General features: G+C 48.7%; 2 protein-coding genes across 6 annotated transcripts in view; one reads left to right on the top strand and one right to left on the bottom strand.

Moving 5' to 3' along the window:
- CFAP100 (cilia and flagella associated protein 100) overlaps positions 1-14,473 on the top strand; it is a 51,667-nt gene extending 37,194 nt beyond the window's left edge. The window contains exons 14-17 of the mRNA XM_081823187.1: positions 10,884-11,019; positions 12,028-12,233; positions 13,239-13,332; positions 14,217-14,473. Coding sequence (XP_081679313.1) covers positions 10,884-11,019; positions 12,028-12,233; positions 13,239-13,332; positions 14,217-14,330 — 550 coding nt within the window. The 3' untranslated portion in view covers positions 14,331-14,473. The remainder of the gene's footprint in view (positions 1-10,883; positions 11,020-12,027; positions 12,234-13,238; positions 13,333-14,216) is intronic.
- A 263-nt stretch (positions 14,474-14,736) lies between these two features.
- Positions 14,737-27,026, bottom strand: part of ZXDC (ZXD family zinc finger C) — a 39,748-nt gene continuing 27,458 nt past the window's right edge. For 2 of the 5 annotated variants that reach the window (XM_081823160.1, XM_081823168.1), the window contains 3 exons: positions 20,197-20,366; positions 17,954-18,055; positions 14,737-16,390 (listed from right to left, as the gene is read on the bottom strand). In XM_081823160.1, the coding sequence (XP_081679286.1) occupies positions 16,304-16,390; positions 17,954-18,055; positions 20,197-20,366 (359 nt within the window). In that variant the 3' untranslated portion in view covers positions 14,737-16,303. Of the gene's footprint in view, positions 16,391-16,482; positions 18,056-20,196; positions 20,367-22,092; positions 25,572-27,026 lie in introns of those variants that run through there. The other 3 variants (XR_014146111.1, XM_081823171.1, XM_081823174.1) reach the window with 3 other exon arrangements.

Raw genomic sequence — 27,026 nt, 5'->3', positions numbered from 1 at the left:
TCTCTTGCCACACGGGCTCTCTGATACAGCAGGTTGCTGCTTCAAAGTGTACAAGCCACAAAGCCAACAGAGTGAGTCTGCTAGCAAGATGGAAGTCATGATCTTATGTAACCTAATTGCAGAAGTGACATCCCATTCCACATTCCATTGGTTAGAAGCAAGCTGCTGGGCTCAGCCCACATTCCAGGGTGTGAATACCTTTGAGAAGGCAGGTGTCACTAGGGGCCATCTTAGAGGTTTGCTCATAAGGGAAAAAACAAATGGCGACATCAGCCCATTGGGTGCCTGTGGCTGGGGAAGGGTGGGGGGAGTTGATACAAAGGGGCATGAGGAAATTTTTGGGTGATAAAAATGTTCTGTGTCCTGATAACGCTAGTCCTTACACAGGTGTATAAATTTGTCAAATCTCATCAAATGGCGCACAAAATGGGTGCACTTTATGATATGTAAATTAAATCTCAATAATAGAATTATTTGGCAAATTTAGGACTTTTGAAGAACTTGCCTCTCTACATTGACTGGGTGCATAAGGGCTATAAGATGAGCCATGTCCTGCCTCCTTGGCTGAGAGAACAGCATCATTCATTCTTGGCCAGGGAGGACTGGGGTGAGGTGGGTGAGGTACCCTGGGCACAACATTTAGAGAGGTGCATGTGTGAACCCAAGGGTAGCATTTCCTTGAATTTTGTGTGCTGGGTCCTAGCCCCATTCTCTGCCTGCCTTGCTGTGATCTGTTTGAGATGCTCACACCACAGTCCCTCCAGTGAGGGCCAAGGGGAGCCCAGCCCAGGAAGATGGACCCCTGGATACAGAAGGGAGCACAAGGACCCCAGGACAGCCTGAGGGAAGCTGCAGAGCCTGAACACCAGCATCAGCTCGGTACTTCCTGCAGCCAGAGAGGTGATGGGACCCAGGAGAAGAATGAGCAGAGCTGCTCAGATGAGATGAAGCCCAACCGAACCCCTTTTAGATTCTGCCACATTGGCTAAAAGAAGAGAAAAGAGAAATTAAGCCTACATCCCCTCCTGGAAACCATGCAAACCTTCCTCCAGGAAAACCCAGCCCAGCCAGTATGTCGGAAAATGAGCAGGAAGCAACTCAGACACCCTGTCACTGCAGTGAGCTAGAGGTGAAGATGAGGATCAGTCTTGCAGCAGCCAGGGCCCCCAGAGCAAGACCAGCCACACAAGAGGCACCACAAGCTCCAGAAAACTCTGCCTACCTCTGGCTGAGGCGAAACCTTGCTTGGCAGCCATGCTAGGCACTTGCAACCAGGCTGCCACTCAGACATGAGTCCCCACGGCTCAGGGGAAACCCAGCCTGCACATCCGCCTCCAGCCCAGGCTCCATGTGGACACATGATCAAAATGACACAACTCATCTGAAGTCCCTGGTATTGGACTTGCACCGACGTGCAGCTCAAAGGACACACAAACAGGAAAATGTCACCAGAAGCATGAGAAAGTACATTCATTAAGGGATGCGTGTGAGAAATCCAAGTAAATGTAAATCCTGAAGAATCAGGACAAACATCTTAATTCCTCCCAAGAAGCTGCACCCCTACTGCTAGAGAGGCAGACCTGGGTGCAGACAAGCCCACAGGGGTCAAGACCACAATGAGGACTGGATGCAGCCCGCCATTGAGTGGGCAAGGGTGACCATGTTAATTAAGCTGGTGACAGCTCCCAGAACTCTGAGGGAAAGGATAGGGAGATGAAGTGATAGGACCCTGGGGAGACCACATGCAGGGCTCATGTGGAAGGAATTCCAGGAGATGGCCGCACACAGAATGGAGGGGCAAAAGCCAGTGTAGTGACGGATGAAAATTTCCCTGTGCTGAAACAAAGACCAGGACCACATGCAGGGAGACAGGCTCACACAGCACACCTCCCACAGGGTTTAAGAGTGAGCAAAACAAGCCACAGTGCCAAAGTAGACAAGGAAAATGAACAAAAAACCAGGTACTAAGGGAGCGCCTGGGTGGCTCACTCGGTTAAGTGTCCAACTCTTAATTTGGGCTCAGGTCGTGATCTCAGGGTTGTGAGATTGAGCCCCGAGTCTGCCAAGTCTGGGCATGGAGCCTGCTTAAGATTCTCTCTCTCTCTCTCTCCCCCCTCCCCGCCCCTCCCCACCTCAAAAAAAAAAAAAAAAAAGCCAGGTAGCCATATAGGAACCAGAGCTAAGTATGTATCACCTGTTTCCTCTAGGATGCTAAATGCCAACCAGGGTCTAGCAGAGCATCGCTTTTGAGTTTGTGGGGGCAAAAGGGGTCTCTATTTCATTTTATTTCCTTTTTTAATGTGATAAAATCCACATAATACAAAATTTACCATCTTAACCACTTGTGTCTGGTTCAGTGGTACTAAGTACCTTTATGTTGTTGTGCAGCCGTCCCCACCATCCAAACCCCCAGATCTTTTCACCTTGTAAAACTGAAACCCTATCCCTGTAACTAATACCTCTCCATTCTCCTGCCCCTCAGTCCCTGGCAACACCACTGTGCTTTCTGTCCTAAAGGTTTTGACTACTCCAAGTACCTCAAAGAAGTGGGATCATAAAATATTTGACTTTTTATAACTGGCTTATTTCCCTCAATGCCTTCAAGTTTTATTCATGTGGTAGCATGTGTCAGAGTTCCCTTCCTTTTTAAGGTTAGATAATATTCCATTTATGTCTAGACATTTTGTTGCTCCTTTCATCCATCATGCACACTTGGGTTGCTTCCACATTTTAGCTATTGTGAATAATGCTGCTGTGAACATGGGTGTGCAAATGCTTCTTCAATACTCTGCTTTCAATTCCTCTGGGTATATTCCCAAAAGTATAAATTGCTGGAGCATACAGTATTTCTGTTTTTAACTTTGTTTGCTATTGCAAATGGAATTGTTTGGATGCTATTGTAAATGGGACTGTTTTTATTTTCCTTTTCAGAGTTTTCATTATTTATGTATAGAACTGCATTTTGTTGACTTTGTTGACTTTGTATCCTGCTACTTTGCTTAATTCATTTAATTCTAACAGCTTTTTTTTTTACTTTGTTGACTTGTATCCTGCTACTTTGCTGAATTCATTTAATTCTAACAGCTTTGTGTAGTCTTTAGGGTTTTCTTCATAGAAGATTATGTCATCTGCAAACAGCTAATTTTATTCTTCTTTTCCAACTTGGATGCCTTTTCTTTTTTTTACTTAATCACTCTGGCTGGAACTTCCAGTACTATGTTGAATACAAGTGGTGAATGCAGGCATCCTTACCATCTGATCTTAGAGGAAAATCTTTCAGTCTTTCACCACTAAGTATGATGTTTGCTGTGGGCTTTTCATATATAGCTCTTATTATATGGAGGTAGTTTCCTTCTATCCCTATTTTGCTGAGGGTTTTATCATGTTTGTCAAATCCTTTTTCTGTACCAATTGAGATGATCATGTGGTTTTTTTCCTTCATTCTGTTAATGTGGTGTATTACCCTGATTGATAATACATCCTTGCATTCCAGGAATGAGTCCCACTTGCTACTAATCCTTCTAATATAAGTATAGTATAATCCTTCTAGTATTTGACTGAATTCTGTATGCTAATAAGTGTGTGTCACCTGTTTCCTCCAGAATCCTAAGTGCCAGCCAGTGTCTAGCAGAGCATTTGTTGATTTTTTCTGCATGAATGTTCATAAGGGAGGTTGGTCTATAGTTTCTTTTCTTGTAAGTGTCTTTGACTGCTTTTGGTATCATGGTTATGCTGCTCTCAAATAATGAATTAGGAGGTGTTCCCTCCTCTTCAATATTTTGGAAAAGTTTAAAAAGGTTTAGTATTAGATTTTTGAGTACTGATTCAATCTTACTAGGCATAGGCCTATTCAGATTTTCTATTTCTACATGATTTAGTCTTTTTTAAAAAAGATTTTATTTATTTGGGGCGCCTGGGTGGCTCAGTCGTTAAGCATCTGCCTTCAGCTCAGGTGATGATCCCAGGGTCCTGGGATCGAGACCTGCATCAGGCGCCCTGCTCAGCGGGAAGCCTGCTTCTCCCTCTCCCACTCCCCCTGCTTGTGTTCCCTCTCTCACTGTCTCTCTCACTCTGTCAAAAAATAAATAAAATCTTTTAAAATTAAAAAAAAAGATTTTATTTATTTATTTGAGGGAGAGTGAGAGAGAGAGAGAGAGAGAGAGAGCATGAACTAGGGAGGAGGGGAAGTGGGAGAGGGAGAAGCAGACTCTCCGCTGAGCAGGGAGCCGGATATGGGATTCAATCCCAGGACCCTGGGACCATGACCTGAGCTGAAGGCAGACACTTAACCGACTGAGCCACCCAGGCACCCCTACATGATTTAGTCTTGGTAGATTTTGTGATTCTTGGAATTTGTCAGTTTTATCCAGGTTGTCCAGTTTGGAGGCACACAGTTGATAGTAGTCTCTCCTAATCCTTCTTATTTCTGTAGGATCAGTAGTCATTTTAGTAACTTCTGTTTTGTTTTTTTTTTCTTAGTCCATTAAGCTAAGGGTTTGTCAATTTTATTGATCTTTTTGAAAAACTGTTTTCTATTCTCTATTTTGTTTTACTCCTCTAATTTTTTATTAATTCCTTCCTTCCACTAGCTTCGGGTTGAATTTGTTCTTTTTCTAGAAATTCCTTAAGTTGTAAAGTTGGGTTGTTAATTTGAGGTCTCTTTTTTAAATGTAAGTTTTATTGTCGTAAATTCTCCACTTGTCCCATAAGTTTTGCTCTGTTGTGTTCTCAGTTTTCTTCATCTCTATTTTTTTCTAATTTCCCTTATGATTTCTTCTTCGGTCCATTGGTTGTTTAAAAATGTGTTCTTTAGGGGTGCCTGAGTGGCTCAGTCATTAAGCATCTGCCTTCGGCTCAGGTCATGATCCCAGGGTCCTGGGATCGAGCCCTGCATTGGGCTCCCTGCTCCGTGGGAAGCCTGCTTCTCCCTCTCCCACTCCCCCTGCTTGTGTTCCCTCTCTTGCTATGTCTCTCTGTCAAATAAATAAATAAGATCTTTAAAAAAATGTGTTCTTTAATTTCTACAACTTTGTGAAATTTTCCAGTTTTGCTAACAATTCCTAACTTCATCCAGTTGTTGACAGAGAAGTTTGTATAATATCTATCTTTTTTAAATCTATTGAAACTTAGTTTGTGGCCCTAATATTTGGGACATCCTGAAAAATGCCCCATTTGCACTTGAGAGTGTATGCTTCTGTTGTTGGGTAGAGTTTTCTGTGTGTGTCTATTACATCTAGTTGGTGTATTGCAATGCTTAAGGTATCTTCTGTTTCCTAATCTTCTGTCTGCTGTCTTCCACTATTGCAAGGGGGATATTGAAGTCTCTAACTATTATTACAGAATTAGTTCTCCCTTCCATCTGTAAGTTTTGGCTTCATATATTTTGGTAATCCATCATTAGGTGCATAAATGTTTATAATTGTTATATTTTCTTGTTGTATTGGACATTTATTAATATATAAGGTGTCCTTCTTTGTCTCTGGTAAATTTTTCTGTCTGATCCTAGTATTGCTACCCTTGCTCTCTCTTTTGGTTACTATTTGCATGGAATATCTTTCCCCATCCTTTCACTTTCAACCCATTTGCGTCTTTGGATCTCAAGTGAGGCTCTTGTAGACAGCATATAGTTGAATCATGTGTTATCCATTCTGCCAGTCTCAGTCTTTTGATTGGAGAGTTTAGCCTATTTACATTTAAAGTAATTAATGATATGGTAGGACTTCTGTCATTGTACTTTTTGTTTAGTGTATGCCTTATAGTTTTTGTCCCTCATATCCTGCAATACTGTTTTCTTTGTGTTTAGTTGATTGTTTGTAGTGAAATGTTTAAATTCCTCTCTCATTTCCTTTTGTGTATATTCTATAGCTGTTTTCTTTGTGGTTACCATGGGGATTATATTTAATATCCTAAAGTTGTTAACACTCAAATTTGAATCTATACCACCTTAACTTTAATAACTCTGCTCCCTTACAGTTCTATCTTCATCCGTTTGGTTGCTGATGTCACAAACTTAGGTCTCCATACACTGTGTGCCCTAAAACATAAACTAAAAATTCTTTTAAATGTATTAGTCTCTTAAATCATGTAGAAAACGAGTACAGTTACAAACCAGTGATACATTTTTACTAGCTTTTAAAATTGCTCATATTATACCTTTATTGAGATTTTTACTCTGTCATAGGGCTTTAAGTTACTGTCTGATTTCCTTTCATTTCACTGTGCAGGACTCCCCTGAGCATTTCTGGCAGGGCAGGTCTCATAGAACAAACTCCTTCACTTTTGTTCATCGGGGAATGTCTTTTTTATTTTTTACTTTTTTGGTTCATAGAAGCTTTATTCATAATAGCCAAAAACTGGAAATAATCAAAATGCCCTACAATGGGTGGATAGCTGCAGAAACTGTGGTACATAAATACCAGGGAATACAATTCCTTAATAAAAAGGAACTGCTACATACAACAACTTGGATGGATCTCCAGGAAGTTATGCTGAGTTGGGGGGAATCCCCAAAAGTCATTACCTATATGATTCCATTTAAAATGATAAAATTATAGAGCTGAAAAAGAGATTAGTGATTGCCAGGGCTTAGGGATTGGAGGGGAAGGGTGTCCATAGAAGGCTAAATGTTAATTATAAAAGGACAGCATGATGGAGAACTTTCTGGTGATGAAATAGTTCTGTATCTTGACTATAGTGGTGGTTACACATGATAAAATGGTACAGTATTACACCCAGCCATCAGGGAATGTCTTATCTTCTCCCTCACTTTTAAAGGACAGTTTTGCCAGATACAGAATTCTTGGTTAACAGTTTTTTTCTCTGAGCACTTTGACTATATCAGCCCACTGTCTTCTGACCACCAAAGTTTGTAATGAGAAATCTGCTGATAATCTTATTGAAGATCCTCTGTATGTAATGATTTGCTTCTCTCTTGCAGCTTTTAAAATACTCTGGCTTTGGCTTTTGATTATCCTGTGATAGTTTGATTATAATAATGTTTCAGTGTGGGGCTCTTTGATTTCCTCTTACTTGGAGTTCCCTGAGCTTCTTGGATGTTTATATTCATGTCTTTCATCCAATTTTGGAACTTTCATTTATTATTCTTCAAATCTTCTCTCTGCCCCCTTTTCTCTTCTCCTTCTGGGACTCCTATGATGCATATATTAGTCTTCTTATGATGTCCCACTAATTCCTTAGGGCCTGTTCACTATTTTCAATCTTTTTCTTTCTGTTCTTCAGCCTTGATAGTTTCCATTGTCCTATCTTCAAGATCACTGATCCTTTCTTCTCCCGGCTCAGATCAGCCTTTGAATCCCTTTAGTGAATTTTTCATTTTTCTACTCCATTGTGTATTGTCTTTGTTTATATGAATCTTATGGCCTGTCTCTGTGTTGAGAATCATCCTGCAGTGTAAACTTAGGTCTTTTCTGAGACTTTCCTTGGGCATGCATGGTCACTAATTCTTCCCATATGTTGTTGTTTTTGCATGTCCTTGGTCTTTAAGGTCTGGCTCTCCAAGGGGGAAAAAGCAAAAAATGAAGGGAGGAAAAAGCACTGGCCCTTTAAATCCCCTGGAAGTCAAGTGGGGGTGAGGAGAGGAGGTGGCTTGCAACAGTGAGGGGAGATGAAACAATGGCCACCTGCCTATTTGTCTGTACCCCTGTGGTCAGAAGCACCAATCAGGGATCAGATCTCCAACATTTGGAGGACAAGGTCCTTTTTTGCCCACCCTAGTTCAACAGGCTGTGTGCTAGTTGCTCCAGAAAATCTGAACAGCTGCCTGCCACATGGCTGGGAGTGATGGCTGGGTAAGTATGCTTAGAGCTAAAATGGGTGGAAATTAACCACAATTACTGTCCAAGCCTTCCCCCTGGAAATTGCAAGCTTTCAATAGACTCCAGAGTTCTAAAATGGCTGTATCAGACAGGTTCTGCCAGTGCAATCATTATCTAGTGGGGGAGACAGATGCATGGTGCTCCTACTCTGCCATCTTTCTCTATGTCAAAATTTTTAATTTTTGTTCTTTTTGCTGCTATTTCTGCAGGAATATGGTAACTCTTTCTCTTTTACTTGGTCTTTTGAATGATCTTTATTCCTATTTGGTGGTGTTTGCCTTTTTTTTTTAATACCAGTCTAGTAAGCTTTCTGGCTATATGTCCCCAGGTATTTATGAAGGAATCATCTTGTTACCTTTCAAAAACTTGTTATAACTTCTGCAATTCAGCCCAACAGCTCTAAGAAAATTTCATACATATAAATGTACAAAAGTAGAGAGAATAGTATCATGAGTCCCCAGGTCCCATCACCAGCTTCAGCAGTGATCAACTCATAGCCAATCTCCTTTTACCTAGACCCCACCAAATTCTCCATCTTCCATGTTATTTCAAAGCAAATTCCAGGCAGGTATCATTTCATCTGTAAATATGCCAGTCGATATCTCTAAAAAGATAGGGATTCTTTAACATAATCACAATACCATTATCACATTTAGAAAAACCAGTAATCCTTAATATTAAATATCCATAATCCATAAGTGATTGGAGTTTTTAAACTTAGTTTGAATTAGAATCCAAATTAGATCATGCTCTGCAATTGGTTGTGTTGTTAAATCCTTTTTGCTCTATAGGTTTCCTCTCCATCTTGTTGTCCTCCTGCAGTCCAGTTGTTGAAGAAACCACGTCACTTTTCCAGCACTGAAGTGCTCCTTAGACTCTGTGTGCACTGGAATACCCCCTAGAATCCGCATTTCTGACAAACACACAGGTGATATGCAGGCTAGCCTGAGGATCAATGCTGAGCAATATGTCCCTCATGATTTTGCATTCCCGTAAATTGACGAGATCTAGTTGAGGAGAAAATATTGTGACCCAACAATTTTACATCTAAAGAGAACTAGTAGGGAAAGGGTATCTTTTTACCCCAGTTACCCTGATAAGAAATAGAACAACAACGAAAGCCCTCCACCACCACCAGCACCACCACATCCATATAGCAAAGGAGGGCAAAAGCAAAGCAGCACTGCACCAGCTGTAGGATCACACTTACCAGCTAAGGGAATGAAAGTGAAGGAAGTATTAAAAAAAAAAAAAAGGTTAAAACTGAATGCAATCATGTATCCTTTAGGATGAGTACCACTGACCCTAAACGTACCTGCCCCTACAATGGGCACATGTGGTTCGAGGGAAGTTGGTCCTGACACCCAGGAAGTGCTCTCTGCTGTCATCCCAGGTGACCTGCATGAGCCCCACCAGCACCTGGGCAGGTGGGCTGTGTGTGAGCTGCATGTGGTCTCTCTGGCCACCCACCTCAGCCCCCATCATATTCACAAGCTTCTGGTCTCGGCCCTCCACCCCAAAGCCAGGGGAGTGTAGCCTGGAGGGTTCCTGGAGGGGGGGGTGGCCTGCACCCCTGTGCACGTGACAGGCCATGGGACCCACAGTGGACAAAGGAGCAGCAGCCCATGGTGCTTTGCTTAGGGTTGGGAAAATGTCAGTGCGTTCTAGCAACAAATGCAGGAAGAGCCACAGAATCACCATGGGGGTGGCAGGGCCCCTCTGGGCCTCCCAAGTGGAGTGACCAGATGTAGCTGCCCACACTGGGTGGACACATGCCAGCCCTAAGAACAGGGATTCCTGCTCGGGAAATCCCAACAGATGATGGTCAGTGTCTGCCATTATTGTGAAAGATTTTTATTTAGTATTATTTTCAAGTTTATTATTTCACTTAAAAGTTGGTTGTTGGAATTCTATTTCTAAATATATGCCCAAGGGCGCCTGGGTGGCTCAGTTGGTTAAGCAGCTGCCTTCAGCTTAGGTCATGATCCCAAGGTCCTGGGATCGAGTCCCTCATCGGGCTCCCTGCTCAGTGGGGAGCCTGCTTCTCCCTCTCCCTCTGCCCGTCCCCCCCGCTTGTGTGCTAAGAAATAAAATCTTTTAAAAAATAAATATATGTCCAAGAAAACTGAATAAAATCTTTTAAAAAATAAATATTATGTCCAAGAAAACTGAAAACATGTCCTCACAGAAACCTGTCTATGAATGTTCACAGCAGCATAATTCCCAAGAGTCAAAAGGTAGGATCGACCATTTTTGTCCACTTTGTCCATTTCGACAAAGTATGGTCCATCAACACAGGGGACTGTCACACAGTCCTAAAAAAGCATGGAGTTCTGACACCTGCCGTAACATGGACGGACCTTGAAAACATTCTGCAGAATGAAGGAGCCAGACACAAAGGCCACCACTGTATGGCTCCACAATTATGAAATGTCCAGGAGAGACACACAATGGGGGGAAAGGGAAGGATGGGGAGTGACTACTAATGGGGACCGGGTTTCTCTGGATGATGAAAATATTCTAAAACGAGATGATAGCGATGGTTGTGTATTTGTGTAAATATCCTGACAACTACTGAACTGTACTTTTTTTTTTTTTACTTATTTATTTAAGAGAGAAAGAGCACACGAGCAGGGGGAGGGGCAGAGGGAGAGGGAGAGAATCCCAAGCAGACTCCGCACTGAGCGTGGAGCCCGATGCAGGGCTTGATCTTATGACCCTGAGTCATGACCTGAGCCAAAATCAAGAGTCTGATGCTTAACGGACTGAGTCACCCAGGTGCCCCCTGAATTGTGCATTTTAAAAGAACTTTATAGGTGTGTGAATTATACCTCAATAAAGCTGTTACTTATTTTTTTGTAGTGTTGATTTTTAAAGATCTTAAATCTTAGTCCTGCATCTCAGGAGCATCTCTGGCCCCTGGGCACACAGACACTTTGCAGTCACGGCCCCTTAGCCCTCAGGACAGTGGCGGGGCAGTAAGGCTCAGAGAGGTGAAGTGCCCAGAGCTGCACTGAGTGGGCAGGGCCCTGCCCGTCCCCCATCCAGGGACAGGGAGGTCAACCAGCTGAAGCAGTGGGTCACCACACTGATGATGTCCATCACCAAGGAGGAGGAGATGGCTGCCGAGCTGGAGCTCAAAGCCCGAGTCTTCCACTTCGGCGAGTACAAGGGCGCTCAGGAGGTAGGCCCCCAATCAGCAGCCAGTGGGCAGCGGGCATGGAGGGAGTGAGGGTGATAAGAGCACATGTGGAAGCACCCAGTGCCCCTTACCACCTTCCAGGCTCTGTAGGCCTGACTGAAGGGCACTGGCTGGAGAAGGCCCTTGGTCCCCAAACTGGAGCCACCCTGTGTATTTATGCCCCTTGGCCGTTCAGCTGCCCAGCAAACCTCCTTTCCTTCCTTCTTTCATTCAACAAATACGTCTGTTTCTTCAACACAAAGTGTCTGAAGGTGACCCTGCCAGGAGGAAAAGGCATGTCCCCAAGACAGCCTGAAAGAGTGAGAGAATTCTGAGGGCACAGAGGGCCAGGAATGTTCCAGGGTGCAGTGCGCACCCTTCCTGACAGTGCCCTCGGGGCCATAGGTACGGTCCCAGCTTCCTAATTCATTCAAACTACTGTTGAGCACCTACTGTGTGCCAGGCCGGGCCAGGTACGCAGGACGCCACAACACGCAGGCCGGCGCGCCCGCCGCCTGTCAGACAGACAGACTCACTGGGCGCTGGCTGTGCCCCACTCCTGGCCTGAGCCTGTCTGTCTGCTGTTCCTCATGCAATCCTCATGCCCACTCCATGTGGTAGGGGGTGTTAGCTTTCTGAATGTCAGAACAGGCTCAGAGAGGGGAGTTCATCTGCCCTGGGCCGCACAGAAAGTAGCTCACAGGACAGGGTCCTGTGGGGAGCTGAGGTCAGTGCAGGGGCAGAACAGGGCCCCGGAGGAGGTGACTGGGCCCCATGGACACACCAAGGCAGCTGGGGTAGAGCCCCAGTGGTGGCTGGAACCCTGGGTCTGGCTGACCACAGGAGGGCAAGGGCAGCTCTGGCCAAGAAAAATCCAAGTGTCCAAGCTGCTTTTCCCATGCTTGCTGAGTGTGTTGGGCAGGGTTCCGGGAGGTCAGCCACATCATGGCAAGGGCACTGGGTGCGGCCAGAGGCCCATGTGACCCCTCTGCCGGCCTGCCCCCCTCGCAGGACAAGCTGCTGGAAAGCCTGAACCGCAAGGTGCTGGATGTGTACCAGCACTGCATCGGCACCCAGCAGGAGTCCAACCTGGGCACCGTGCACATGCTGACCGTCATTGAGCACCACCTGCATGAGCTGCTTGAGAACCTGGAGCGCGTACCCCAGATCAAGATCGAGGAGGCCGAGAAGGCCAAGGAGAAGGAGCGCCGCATGAGGTGAGAGCCCAGGCCCCTGCCCCACCCCGCGTGGTCCAACGGGCGCCTCACGCCTTACACAGTAGGGAGGGCCCTGAGGGCGAGGACGCCCTCCACAGCCCTGCTCCTGCTCGGGGCTGGCCCAGGCTGGCCCCGAGGACTAGGTCAGACACAGACCTGTCCTCAAAGAGCTCCCAAACCAAGGAAGACAGGACCCTGGTGCTCCATGCTGAGACAAAGCCAGAGGTCTTCCAGAGAGGGCACCAAACTTAGCCCCAGGGAGGGCAGCCCCTCTCCTGGAGGGAGGGATGATGTGGACTCAGGGAGCCCAGGAGCCAAAGTGAGGGTGAGACAGCATGGCCTCACCCCAAGGACAAGGGACATCGATGGCCATTTTCCCTGCTGGATTGGAGAGGGAGAGACTGGCACCGCCAGAGCCCAGGGGAGGGACGATGCAGACTCGGGGAGAAGCTGAGGAAGCCCAGTTTCGTGGCAGGGGCAGGCAGGAACACTTGGCAGTGTCAGAATGCTGGACACAGGCAGCATGGACCCATCCTCCTAGGGGAGGCCCAGGGAGCTCCCCACAGACCCACTGGCTCCTCTGACCTGGGGGCTGCCCGGTTCACTCCATGCAGGGCCCTGAGACATCTGCAAAGAGCCATTTGCCTCTCCCACAAGCACAGGGGCTCTTCCTCTGTGTCGCCTGTCCTACACCTGGGTGGGAGCAGGTACTGGGCAAAGGTTTGATGACCAGAAGACACACAGGGCGACCAGTGACCAGGGATGGGAACCAAGGAATGTGGGCCTCCAAGGGGTAGGAGCTGATGGAGCTGAGCCGGGAACCCCCAAGAACAAGAGCAGAAGCCAACCTGGCCTGGCAGGGAAGGGTGGAGAGGAGAGGGGAGTTTTCTCCTACAGGGAGGGCCATGGCCTGATGGCTGCACATGAGGAACTGGGAAGGGGAACTGGGAGCTTCCCCAGGTGCCTCCAGTCTTTAATCCGTCTTGTGCTACCCCTGGCACCCAGACTCCGGGAAGAGAAGGTCTTGATGCAGAAGCGGCTGCAGGAGGAGCGTCTGCAGCGGGCCCAGGCCCGGGCCCAGGCTGAGATCAAGAAGAAGGTGGGCAGGGTGGCCCCGGGGAGTCACTGGCTGGGGAAGGGCCCCATGACCAGGCACAGTGGGGCTGGGAGGGGCTGGGGGCCTGCAGCCAAGCCCGGCTCACCCCCCTTGCAGGTGCTAATTGCTGAGGTGCTGGGGGAAAGAAAGATGGGGCCATCCGAGTAAGGCCAGGATAGAGCAGAGTCTCCTGTTCCTGGCCCGCCAGCCCTGTTGCCCCTCAGGACCTGCTTCCTCTGCTGGTCCTCCCCTGGGGCTGCCTGCCCTCCTGCACACGCACTCCCAGTGGGTGACTGACCTGGCTAGCATCCTCCCAGCCCCCGCAGGGTGCAGCTCAGCCCCCGCAGGGTCCCACCATACCACTGACACCCCAGCCAGACCCCATCACTCCGGCTCATCACCCATCACTAGGGCTCCCCCTGACCGCCCCCCCACGGAACAGGCTAGAACAGTCACTTCCTTCTGGCCTTGGCAGCAGGAGGTGTGCTCCCTGAAGCAGGCCCGAGCCTGGATACAGCCCCTGGCAGACATATTAGGCTGCGGGGCTGCTCTCTGAATAGAGCAGCGCTCTCCACGCCGTCCCACGGGGACGGCACACACTGTAGGGTCTCCCCTTAAATCCCTGGAGCGAAGGAAGTGGGCTCCCTCTGTTTAGCCAGGTACTTCCCCGTGTTTCCAGCTGTGCCCCACAACACACATCCATCTAGGGGCCCACAGCCCAGGGAACAGGCTCTGGAAATGCTGGGGAGACTCCCTCCCGAGTCATTTCAGGGCAGCTCCAGCCCTGAGCCCGCGGGCTGACAGGGGAGGCCGGGACGTCCCCGGGGCCCCACAGCCCCAGCTCACCAGCTTCCAGGCACAGCTCACAGAGTCCGCTTGCTCTGCAGAGGGGCAGGAGACTGGTGAGTCGCTCCCGGCCCCCAGCTCTCAAAGCAAAGGAGGAGCCTGAGCACGTGGTGGTAGACAAGGACAAGGAGGAGGAGCTGCTGTTCTTCACCTAGGCTTCCGGCGCCGAGGACAACAGCAGGAAGCAGGGGCCGGGTGAGCTGGCCCGTGGCGGCTGTCACCATGTCCCCATGCCCCTCCCGGCCTCCCACTGTACATTTCCGTACTCGCGTGAAATAAACTCCCCCTCATTGGTGGCCCGATGGCCTGTTTAAGGAAGCAGGCTGGTTCCAAAATCCACACCCTGCCCTCTAATCCCTGAACCCCAAGCCCATGCTCGAGGAAGGAGGCCATCCTGGCCCTCAGGTAAGGTGGCTGCTTTGAGACACGAAGGCCAATTCCACAAGAAAAGGAGGCAGCAAGTTATAGGCGGATGAGAGAGTTCTCACTACTGACTGAAAACAAAACATGACGCCCACACTACACACACTTCCGTGAAGTAAAGCCAAGCGACACCGTCAGCACATGACTATACAAAAACTTTTATTCATTTGTACTACAAGTTGGGCCCACGCCACCAGGGAACCCAGTGCCCAGAAAACTGACAGCCAGTACCAATCACATCATGGTGGTGGACATTCCCAGGGGACGTTCCGAGGAAAGTTCCAGCGACCCACCCCGGAGAGATCGTTCCCTGGCCCGGCCCCTCCTCCCATCAGGACAGTGCAGTGTGGCCACCAGGCCACCCGGCCCCCACGGTCACCCTGGCAGGCGGACTGGCTCCTGGTGTAGGGAGGCTGGGAGACCTGGAGGCGGAGGGGCCAGGTGGACACAAAACTTTAGTCTGTGATGCAGCACAGAGTTCTGTGGGTAAAAACTGTTTATAAATGGGGACCGAGTTCCTCTGGGTAGAGAAGCACCCTGGACAGACAGCACCTCAGAGCAGGAAAGAGAGAGGACTCACCACCGAATGCTGGGGTCATTTCCAAAAGCCCAAGGCCAAAAACTCAAGAAATGAAGAAACACAGAACAAGGCAGAGTTTGGACAATTCCAAGTCCAAGAACCAAAACAGCATCTGAATCAACGTAAGCCTCAAAGGCACAAGGCGAACAACAGCATTTCTGAGTGACCATGTGGCCAGTCTCGCCAACAAACAAACACGTGCGAGGTTATCCGCTCGCCTCCTGTGCAGGACTGACCGTGCTCTGTGAAAATACACGGTGACACAGTACCTGCACGTCTGCGGCCACGACGAGCATGTACAAGCCACTCTCACTGTCCTACACGTAGTGCAGAGTACTCAGGCCCTGACTGTAGAACCTGGACAAATTATTATTAAACATGAACGCCCAAATGCAGAAGTTAGAAAAATGTAAAGTTTTACCTCTAGCATCCCCAAATTAGGAGCTTCAAATTTGGCCTCTCTGTGGAGGGCTCGCTACCAGGGCCCCAGTGTCCCCCTCTGCACTCCCATCTCCTTCCCCTCATACGAGCTGCCCGCCTGCTCTGCCAAAACAGGGATTCGAATTTGGCTTCACTATGACAACAGGATCACTTCTGCCCTATGGGGTGACAGAATCAGCCCAACCACAACCACCACCCAAGGGGCTGGGAAACAGCTCTCAGAAAGGGGAAACAGTTTCTAGATCTCTCTCAGGCCAAACGCTAAAACACGGAAGGTGAAAGATCCCATTTGCTTTTACTACAGTTGAAGTCCTATTTGACTAAGGAATCCATACTCTATCCTACTTCCTGCCTAAGTCTGTTTTTCTAATACAGCAGGGGCTCCATGGCTTAGATCAAACGGGACAAGGGATGTCTGCGCACCGCCAAGTCCGGAAAAGGCCTGTGCCTTTGCCCTGAGGGCAGTCCTTGCCTCACGTTCGTGTAAGGCGATTTCAACGAATGCTGCCCCAAACTGGTTCCTGATAAAGTGTAAGAAAAACATTTTTGAGAAACATGCCCAAAAGTCTCTGAGGAACTCAGCTAGCCTCCTGAGCTTAAACCCAGTGGGGTTCCCCCCAGGCCTATAAGACCACGAAACAGAGTCCGGGGGCCACAGACTGTCCCCGGGGCAGAGGGTCGCTGTCACTGCAGGTCCCGAAGGTTGATGGTGCTCCCTGCACACTGCACCTCCTCCGGCCCGGCAGCCCCTCCAGCTGTAGGAAGCACCTCCTGAAAAACCAAGCAGAGTCGTGAGCGGCAGAGCTGGGGGCTCGGGCGGCGCAGGACCACCTCCCAGAAGGCAGCACCGCGGCCGCACACACCAGCATCAAAACCCGCAGGGCACCTCTCACTTTCCTAAAGCGAACTTGTTTTCCCCTTATTTTCACATATGTTCCTTGAAGAAAGAAACTTTCCTATAAACAAAAAGAAGGCAAAGTGAACTTAATGATACTGTGTTGCAGGTCTCCTCAGAAATGTGACTGTCCTTGTTTAATTCATAACCCTTTCCCCGTTTGGTATGAGGAAGCGCCTCTCCCAGTTCCTGACCGCCTGTGGGCAGCATCAGCGGCTACGCCCCCGCCCACCTAAGCCACCTCCTTCTGCTAGAAGAACACCCCCACAGCATTAGATTCAAGGCGATGGCGAACACTTTTTGGCCAGTTATTTGTACACTACCAGATTTCTTTAAGAACGATCTCATGAGTGGGAATACCAGGCAGAATGGAGTCGACATCCGTGAGGTTTTCTGAATGCACGTTCCCAAACTGCATTTGAAGGAGCCCCCGCTCCAGCCATCTGTGAGCCCCACCCACCCCTCTGTCTACCAGCACTTTACTTGATATTTATTTTTGACGTTTTAAGGAAAACGTTGAACAGCCTAATTTGAATACAAGAAAACTAAAATTACTATGTGTAGGGATTTAAAAAAAATATATTCAAGGCTGAACTGTTAGAAATTTGATAAGCTACCTACTTTATTATTTTATAGCCAAATCTAAATTACCCATTGCCACCTATATTTGGTTTATCTGCTTACTTAAGCAAACTAAATTTCCTGGGTCTGTTTTCCCATAGGTTAAAAACTTGGCTGGCCTAGGGGCGCCGACTCTTGGTTTTGACTCAGGTCTGATCTCAGGGTTGTGAGACTGAGCCCCGTGTCGGGCTCTGCAATCAGTGCAGAGTCTTCTTGGGTTTCTCTGCCTCTCCCTCTCCCTCTGCCCCTGCCTCCTGCCCCAAATAAATAAAGCTTTAAAAACAAAAACTGGCCAGCCTATTACCCACAGGAGGAAGTGACTAGAATTTTTTTTATATATATTTCAAAGAGCATTTTATTTTATTTTTTAAAGATTTTGCTTATTTGTCAGACAGCACAAGCAGGGGGAAGTGGCAGAGGGAGAGGAAGAAGCAGGCTCCTCACTGAGCAGGGAGCCCGATGTGGGACTCAAGCCCAGGACCCTGAGATCACGACCTGAGCTGAAGGCAGACACTTAACTGACTGAACCACCCAGGTGTCCCGTGGCTAGAATTTCTAAATATAAAATATTTGAAGAGTGTATTAAATTTCACCTGATTCATAAGTAGGAGCTACAATGGGGAGCAAATCTGAGCTTTATTCTTGGTCTTTTATTTCTGGGTCATTTACCCAAAACCTTTTCTAGAAAGCAGCAAAACATCCTGGCAACCAACCCAATGAGTCTCCACTTGAGCCCCACCTCAGTGACAAGCCTCAGAAAGCCAAAAGCATCATGACAGTCCTACTAACAAACCCAAAGAGCTGTAAGGCGTCCAGACCTGGAGGACATAGACGGGCAAATCAACAGCGAACACGGGGTGAAGGGCAGAAGGCTGCGGGCTGAGAACCAATGGCGAGGCTGCTTCACCTGAGGGGTCGTCCTGGGGAGGCAATGGCATGTTTCATTTACCAAGCACAGCAACATTCCTCACCTTGGCCTGAGGAGTGCTCGTTACTCTGAAACACACCCTCTGGATTCCAGGCGAGGCCTCGCGGGGAGCCAGGTGAGGCATGAGGACCCAGCAGTCACTGGAATCAGGGGCTGGGGGCTGTTTACCCCTCCTCCTGGTCCTCAGTCTCTCACTTTGTTCCCAGCTTGAGGCCCACACCACCTGCCATCTGGCTGCTCCCCACTCCCAGGCCCTTTCCCTCGAACTCCCCCACACGCAATACCTCCCCTCAGCCTAGGCCCCGATTTCCCTCCTGTAGGCTGTTCCTGAACTCTGGCGGAGGCTCCCGGTGCCCTCGTTGAGGGCCCTCTGGCTCTCCAGTGGCCACCTCACGGTGCACGAGAAGGCCCACCTCTGCCCCAACCCCTGGTCAAGCTGGAAGGGACAAGAGATCACAGGTCTCTGGAGAGGGGGAGGCTCCTAGGCCCCTGATAATCATGCAAGTAAGAAAAGGGACACCATCGAACACTTCAGCTTTCATCTGCATGCCCAGCCCGCGGCGGTCACAGCTGCCACCCGCCTCCCGGTGCCACGGCCGGCATCAGCATCACCCAGCCCTTCCCCAGCCTCAAGAAGCTTCTGTGCTGAGCACTATCATTCCCACTTCAGAGACAATAAAACTGAGGCCCAAAGTACTTAAGTAACTTGCCCAAGACAATACTAACTGGTCAGGGAAAGGTGGAGAATTAAAAGTGAGTTTTCTCCACCTCAAAGTTCACGCCTTCAATTAGGTGTCTCTTAAATAGCAGGTTCTCCCCTTCCGATGAGCACCTTTTCTGCACGGGTACCAGCTTCCTTGACGTGCCCGTGTTAGAACCTCCAGTCCTGCCTTCCCCACGTCTCGCCTGCCGGCTGTGACCACGTTCAGAAGGGCTCTGCTGCCCCTACTCCCACCTCCACAAGCCCCCATCTTGGGAGAGCCCTGACCTCTTTACTGCTCCAACCCCCTGGCCCCACACCTGGAAAGAAGAGACCTGCTTTCCTGCTTACCTCTGCAGACCAGTCTCCCTAGGTCCCACCCCCACCAAATGCTCACATTAGCTTCTTGTTTTCTGTAAGAGCAAGGCTGCTCACTGGGCCCATCTTCCTGGCCCTCCCTAAGCCCTTCTACCCAGGCCCTCCCCACCCCTTTCAGACTTCACAGCCAGCTCGGTCCTGTCTCCTCGATGAGGCTCTCCCAGCACTGCAGACCCCAAGGATCTGGCCACCCTCCTCTTCGGAGTCAGTTCGGCACTCAGAAGTCCTCGGGTATCTCTGTGCCTTCCCACGTACATGGTACACTATGGCCCCAGGAGATGCTCAGGGAAGAGGTGACATGTGATCAGGCCAGGTCAGAGCTACATATCCTCAGTTTCTACACCTCTTCTCTCCCCAAACAGTCCCAATTTATTGTCCCTCTTCCGGCCCCTCAAAAATGAGACTGCAAACAAAGGCACACACAGAGCTGTGGTCAATGTGTCTGGTGAGCGAGCTCAGGGAGTGGCTGCCAGCTGCACGCATCTGCTGAGCCCCAGGGAACAGTCTAGGAGGTGGCTGGCCTGCCTGCGAGGGGCTCATCTTGTAGGGAAGAAGGGCGGGGGGAGCCAGCATCTTTAACACGTAAAGGCTATATCCTCGGCTGCACTGCGAGCGCTCCCCAGACACAGGACTGCCAAGCCGTGTGAGCAAACCCCTTCACCCCTGCCCTGAAACGAGCCCTGGGGTCTGGGGAGGGGCGGGGCCGTGAGAGGCATCCCGTGGCTCACCGTGGGCAGCCTGAACAGCCTGAGGCCGAAGCGGGGCCCGGCACCTTCACTTCACGGGGCACCAGACACAGGGGGCATGGGGACACGGAAGCATCAATCCTAGTAAAGACGAAAGCTCGGACAAATAGAGCAGGACAGGGTGGGAGGAAGGAAGGAGCTGGGGTGACAGAGACATCATCCCGGACTTGGGATGGTCAGAAGCAGGTTGGGGGGCAGTTCCCAAGAGGAAGAGTACTGGAGGGGTGAAGGCTCAGGGAGACGCGGCCCGAAGCCTAGCCCCCAGCTCCCGCCCCATGACCAGCGTCCTTTGGGCTTGCTGGCTCTTACCTGCAGTAGCTGGACCTGAACGCACTGCACGCCGGCCGCCGGAGCTGGTCCTGGCAGACCTCCGCTGGGCACCACAAGGTTCCCACACAACCAGCCAGTCTGGCTTGTGTGGAAGTGAGTAGGACTGACCTTGCCATCTTTCATTGTCCTCTGAGCGGACCCCGAGGCTCCTGCGATGAAACAGACAAACCAACACATGCCGTGTACCGTGCCTCACCGAGGCCACACTCGGGACACAGCCTCCCCACCGTCACTGTGTACAGCCCTGCAGACTTCAAACTAGTCAACAGGGAGAGTCACGGGCTTAAGAGGTGGAAAAAAACAAGATTTTGATTAGAAAGCGTAGCAAACTTACCTACGTGTCTTCTGGACATTCAGCGATCAGACCCCGGGTGCCCATTTCACGGGGGCAGAGGCTCCTCCTTACCCTGCAACCCCAAGAATGGGAGGCACACAGGAGATCCCCAACACCATGGAGCACAACTACCAGGCAGAGCTGCACAATCGTAGAAAAGGAACAAGGGAAGGAAACCGGCCAACACATCCCACCCTTGGGCCCCTCGGCGTGTGCTTAAATAAGCTGCCAAATCCTTCAGGTTGTTTTCTGTCCAGCTTCCTCTTCAAAAGTCATCGCTTCGTTGATTTCATAAAAATATGCTTTCTAAAATAACGAAGTACAAAGAAGAAACAAACAATCCGGACACCCAGAAAGGGTTTCTCTGACAGTCACATGGTTTGTGAGCAGCACGAAATCCCAAAGACCAGTGGCCTGGATTCAAATCCTGTCTCCACCCCTGACTCTGCTACCTGACCCTGGACAAGCAATCTAAGTTCTGGCCTCAGTGTTCCCTCCCCGTGAAATGGGAACAATACTCCCTACCTCAAAGTTTTGGAAGGATTAAGTAGATATGTGACGCAAGTTTAGAACAGTGCCTGGGTCCTAGTAAGTGCCAGGGAATTTCAGGTGCTGTGACAGCTGTGTCCAGAAAGCCCGGGAGATGCATACGTGAATGACTTCATAAAGACAATTTTACAGTGAACATTATACAAGTTGACGAGAATAAAAGCATTTGATTTTTGTTGAATAAAAGCATTTGATTTTTGTTGAATAAAAGCATTTGATTTTTGTTGAATAAAATGAAAAGGAACAAGTGAAACTGAAGGATGTGCTGAACTTCTAGAAAATACGTCTTCGTGAAAATATCTAATGACCTAACGTTAAAGGGAAAAGAGAGGCTGCATTCTTTGTGTAGGTTTTTGTACTCGAAGTTTCCATTTTAAGCAGGAATGGTTGGTTCTGACACACAGGACGAGCCACCTCTGTTACAGCAAGTTCACCTTCGGTCTTGATGCCAACACCGGCCTAGAGGTCCCCGCTCCCGAGCTGTGCGCTGTGCTCCGTGTGCGCCCCGCGCCGCTGCCCGCTTGCTCCTGCCCATTGCCCTCGCGGCGTCTCCCGCGTGCCCGAGAGCACTCACACGCAGGGCTGTCCGCGGCCGCAGCACGCACCGGACAGCCTGGCTGCCATGAAACCCTAGGGTCACGGCTCCTTAACCCTCGGCACTTAACAGACTCCGCTCTGGGGGGCGCTGTAAGCCGCGGTGCCAGGCCACAGCCTGCTACTTCCTTCCTGGGCGCCTGAGGGGTTGTTCACCTCGGCGACAAGTCTCGGTTTTCCAGGGAGCACATTCGGTGTCCCCTTCACTGCAGGGAAACGTAGTTCCATTATAGCTTTGAGTACGTCTGCCAGCTTCTCTGCCTCAGGGACCCCAGGCCCCTCCTGCTGGATTAGCTCTGGCTGTCGTCCATGCTTCTCCCCAGCGCTCTGCAGCTTCGGGACAGCAGACCAGGGCTAGGACTAGGGTGAGCAAGCAAGGTGAGGGGCTAGGGCCCGGGATCCGCTCACTCTTCTTTAACAGTAAGAAACTCCACGTCACTTGCTATTCTCCCTGAACATGCACGCTACTCCGCTCAACTCTGGCTCTTTACCTGAATGTGTTGTTATGCTTTGAAGTCTTTTATTACCCTACATATTTCCCTGTGATAAAAACATGTACATAAATTAAAATTCTAGTTTTAAAAAATATCTTTTCTAGGGGTTGAAATCTTCATGTGAAAAATCAAGTTACTGTTGCAATTATTAGTAATGCAAACCCAACCAGAATAACAAAACCTATTAGAAACTTTGATAATAATGAAATATCAAAAGCAACACTGTACGGAGAATGCATGGAGAACAGTGGGACTGCCTGTTTTCCAGGAGGCTCGTGGGGCTGTGGGTCAGTACTACTCATTGCTAGACTCAGACATGGAGCTCATACCTTTTTGCCAATTAAAAAAATTATTTATTTTTATTTTTTTTTGAGGATTTTTTTTTTTAAGATTTTATTCATTCGTCAGAGAGAGCACAAGCAAATGCTCGTGTGCTTTAAATGTCATTTCATCACAACTACAGCACTTTGAGCTGCAGCTTAGGGGGAACCGTGCCACAGAGCCCACACAGCATGGGCAGTCTGTATGTCAGGACGGCGCTTCTTCCCCACAAAAGGTCCAATTTCATTTTTCAGTTCAAATGAACATACTGAAACATGGTTCAAGGTATATTATGGAAATCACTATGAGATCAACTAAGGAAAGCATCAAGTAATGTATCTTTTTAAGCTACTTTTATAAAAGCAAGATTTAAATATGTATATCTAATGCTTATTATCTAGCTTTGTAAGATAAAAATGACCATTCTGAGCATTTCTCATTTATTTCATAATGATTCAATGAAAGCCGTGTAGATCATACTCTCTGTTACCCATGAAGCAAGAATGGTCAAAGCCTTGTGGCCCTTCACTACATGTGTGCTAGCACGTATGCTATAAACGACGGGGAAATTAAGTAAAAATCATGTGATCAAAATCAGAAATAGAACCCACTTAATTTTGCCAGAGAGCAGCATTACAGGTTTCCATAAAAAATAGTATACACTGCTGAAAAACTAGTCAGTAACCAGAATATAATTTATTTTTGTTAAAAGGATGTACGAGGCAGGAAGTAAGATGGACTTGGTAGAAGTTAGAATACTTGGTAACACATCATAAGCTAAACTGGTTCTAATTACTGCATGAGCACACACACTGCATCACATTCTCTTTTCAACCTGTCCCTTCATCCGGCACCTGACAATCTGGCAGTCCTGCAGATGCCACAGTTACACTGAGAAGAATCACTACCCCATAACCGCAAGTGCTCTAGCACCTTCTCCGGTTAACAACTCTTCCTGGGGGTGAAATGTTCATCACTAAAAGGAACTGCTCAGGCTTACATACATGAATACTGCTGCTCTCGTGGGACTCTCCTTAAAAGCAGTTCCTGCTGGGGCGCCTGGGTGGCTCAGTCGTTGAGCACCTGCCTTCGGCTCAGGTCATGATCCCGGGGTCCTGGGATCGAGCCCCGCATCGGGCTCCCTGCTCAGCGGGAAGCCTGCTTCTCCCTCTCCCACTCCCCCTGCTTGTGTTCCCTCTCTCTCGTGTCTCTATCAAATAAATAAATAAAATCTTCAAAAATAAATAAATAAAAGCAGTTCCTGCTAGGACAAGAGCAGAAGGGTGGGAAAGGTGAGGGCTGACACCCCCAGGCCCCCCTATTCTGTATCTCATTTCAGAACATCTCAACATGCCCTCCTAGGAAAACTGGTACATGAGGAAGGCCAAGCTGGCCGCAGAGCCCCAAGGCGGTCTTGATGTCTGTATGAGTGAATCCATACAAGGCGCCTCCCTGAAGCCAGCACTCTGAAGTGTCCTGGGTCTGGGGCTCTGGAAGACTGCTTTTATACACGCCCCAGGGTGCTGCGCCACAGGGAGCTTGGTGGTGGGGAAGGACTCACTGTCGTGAAGGGAAGGCGGACAGGAGAGCCTGCAGAAGTCCCGGACCCAAATGCACAGTCTCCAAGATTACAAATGGAAGATGACAACGGGAAGGCGGATTCCCTTCATGGAAGACCATGCTCGCCTCCCCTTCAAAGTCTTCTCGTCCGCCCAAGGTCCTGGAGGCCAGGCTGAACACTGCCCATCAGTACCCTGAGAAAGCTCCGAGGGAAGAAGGCAGGGCCAGGAGAGGGGAACCTGAGCTGATGCACTGAGCACCCTGCCCCTGGCCTCCAGACTCCCTGCTCAGGGGAAAAAACACCTTGACCTGCCGGTGCCCTCGGGGCAGGCTGCTGGGTCACATGACCCCAGACGGTACACTGGGCCTTCTGCTAGTGTGCCATCACCGTGTACAATGGCTGAAAATCACACCCTTCCTGAGTCAGCTATCAAGCCCACTAAGCCACGGATGCTGGAAGGCTTAAAGCCAACACACGGTCTCTACACGCGACCCCATGATGGCCACGCAGCCGTCCTCACTAGTAAAAGATGCCATGGCACTACATGTACGTGACCAACTTAACTCATAGACCAATGTCAAGAAACAAAAAATTTCTTTCTCACAGTGGAGATCCAGAAAACTTTAAGAGGGCAAGTCATCTTCACAGTGAACTTAATTTTGCTTCAGTAATCTCAACATTTACCTGAAACACTGGATTGTGCCTAGATAACCTGAAAGAGCAGGGAGAGGAAAGAAGCGTAAAGCCAGCCAGCAAGTCAGCTTCCGTGAAGAAGACCTAAAAGACATTTGAGCATGGAATAGCCAAGTGAGCTGGAGTACGCCACTGCGCACCCTGAGTCCCCACCGACTCATCTGTGAACCGTGCTGCAGCGTGACCTCACCTCACAGCATACCCCCACAGGTGGGGCCAGCAGCACACAGCCTGGCTCAGGCAAAGAGCTCTGCCCGCACACCATCTGAAGATGCCCCTATGCTGACAGCCACAGAACCCAGTGCCAACCCAAGCACGTGGCATCCCCGCCCCGGGAGGGCTCTGCGCTGAATACGGTCAGCTCTCAATCCTGCATACCACTGACTCCGATGTGTCACTTCCCCCCCACCAGGTGCATCGGGGGTCGGGGGGCCTGATAACTTTGAGCTCATGCAGGCTTTCTCTGCTGGGGATCCTCACTGAACCACAGAACACAGTGAACTATCCGAGTTACTATTCCCCAACTCTCCTCAGGATGGGAGGCTGGACCCGTTACATATCCTGGATGGTGGAGGGCACTGGGGCTTAACGCTTTTATAGTTCCTGATGTGTTCAGTCCTACATGGCTATTAAAGGATATACCACAAACATATTTATTCACAAGAAAAAATATTCATGTTTAATAGCAAAAAGCAGATAAAAATATATGTGTTATCATTTCTTCAAAATAAGTAACAGGTGTAGTTTATACACATGGGAAAATGTTTAACATCAAAACGCTGGAAGTGGTTTTCCCTGGGTAGTGGACCTACAGGGGAGAAAGCATGTAAGAAATCCACCATTAGTCTTCCTGAAGAGTAAACCAACATTACCGGAACCACTGTTGGACCGTGCATCCTTCGCTCACCGGCCTGCATGCCTCTGCTCCAGCCGGCCCCACCTGTCTAGCTGGCCTGCTCTCCACCAGAGCACTGGCCGACTTTCATCACCGACACTCCTCAGCAGTGTCTGGGTCACCAGCACAGTGGTCTCCCTGCCCCCTTATCTCTCCCTCCCCCTTATCAAAGTCTGCATGTAGATTTTAACTAAGTTATTCTTCCAGATGAACTTAAAACGGACAGGTGGTTTTTTTTCTTTTAAAAAGTTCCTTTGGGATTTTAAAGGAATTGAATAAAAGATGTAAATTAACAGAATTGAGTGTTGCATCCAGGTACATAGTATGCTGTAAACAGGGCCTTATCTAGGCCCTGCATGTGTGTCACTGGTGATCCTGAGATACTTTACTACTTTTATTGCCGTCATGAGTGAGATCTATTTTCCATTATTGTTTTTCTGATTATTCTAAGTAGAAAAGCTACCCCTGTGATATATGCAAACATTTTTTGTACAATTAGCTACTTAGTTATCCTTATTTATAATTATTTGAGTTTATTCCCTTGGGTTTTCTAAGCCCAGTAATCATCATTGATAGGTAATCACATCATCCTATTTGATTATCTGTTTTTCTCTAAAGCTTCCATAAAAATGTCCAATACTATTGCAGTGTCGGCTTGGTTGCCTCTTCCGATTATAATGGGAACACATCTCCTCACTGAAAATAATGCTAACTGCTATTCTAATTTGCTCTCTTTATTAGGGAAATCTTTTTAGTTCCTAGTTAAGGTTTTTATTTTTAAAAATCAGCAAAGATGTTTTCTCAACTGCCTTGCTTCTCATCAGTGAAGATAACAGGGTTCTCCTCTGGCTTCCTGATGTGGCAAATTATATTGACAGATGCCTAACCCTGACCCACCTGGAACCCTGGACAAGCCCCAATCATCTGAAATCCAGGTGCCAGTATTTTACTCGGGAGTTCCACGTCTGCCTCACACGCTGAAGATGAGACACGCTGTTCTTGTGGGTTGTACAGCTGACGGCTCTGGAGCCTGTCAGCCTGGGATTCTACCCCTAGTGCAGTCACCAATCAGCTGTGCAGCTCCCATCAACTTCATCTCTCTGTGCCTCAGGTTCCTCATCCAGAAAACAAGGCATTGAGCACCTGCATTCCATAGGGTCGCTGTGAGAACTACCTCAGAATCATGCTGGGTATACAACCAGCTTGAATTAATGCTACACCTCTGTCAGGTGGAGTACTGGGGTATGTTAACTGAATGGCTGGTGCTTGAAATGTGTCCAGTGATTAGCAATCTATTCATGCTTTATCGTTCTTTCAACAAATATCGACTGAATCTTTACTCCATTGGGTACAGGGCTATAATGGTGA

The sequence above is a fragment of the Leptonychotes weddellii genome, chromosome 1, assembly GCF_054177405.1.
Source record: "Leptonychotes weddellii isolate Sample4059 chromosome 1, ASM5417740v2, whole genome shotgun sequence".
Classification (NCBI taxonomy): Eukaryota; Metazoa; Chordata; class Mammalia; order Carnivora; family Phocidae; genus Leptonychotes; species Leptonychotes weddellii.
Note: the sequence above shows the minus strand (reverse complement) of the source record. Positions and strands in the feature narration are given on the sequence as shown.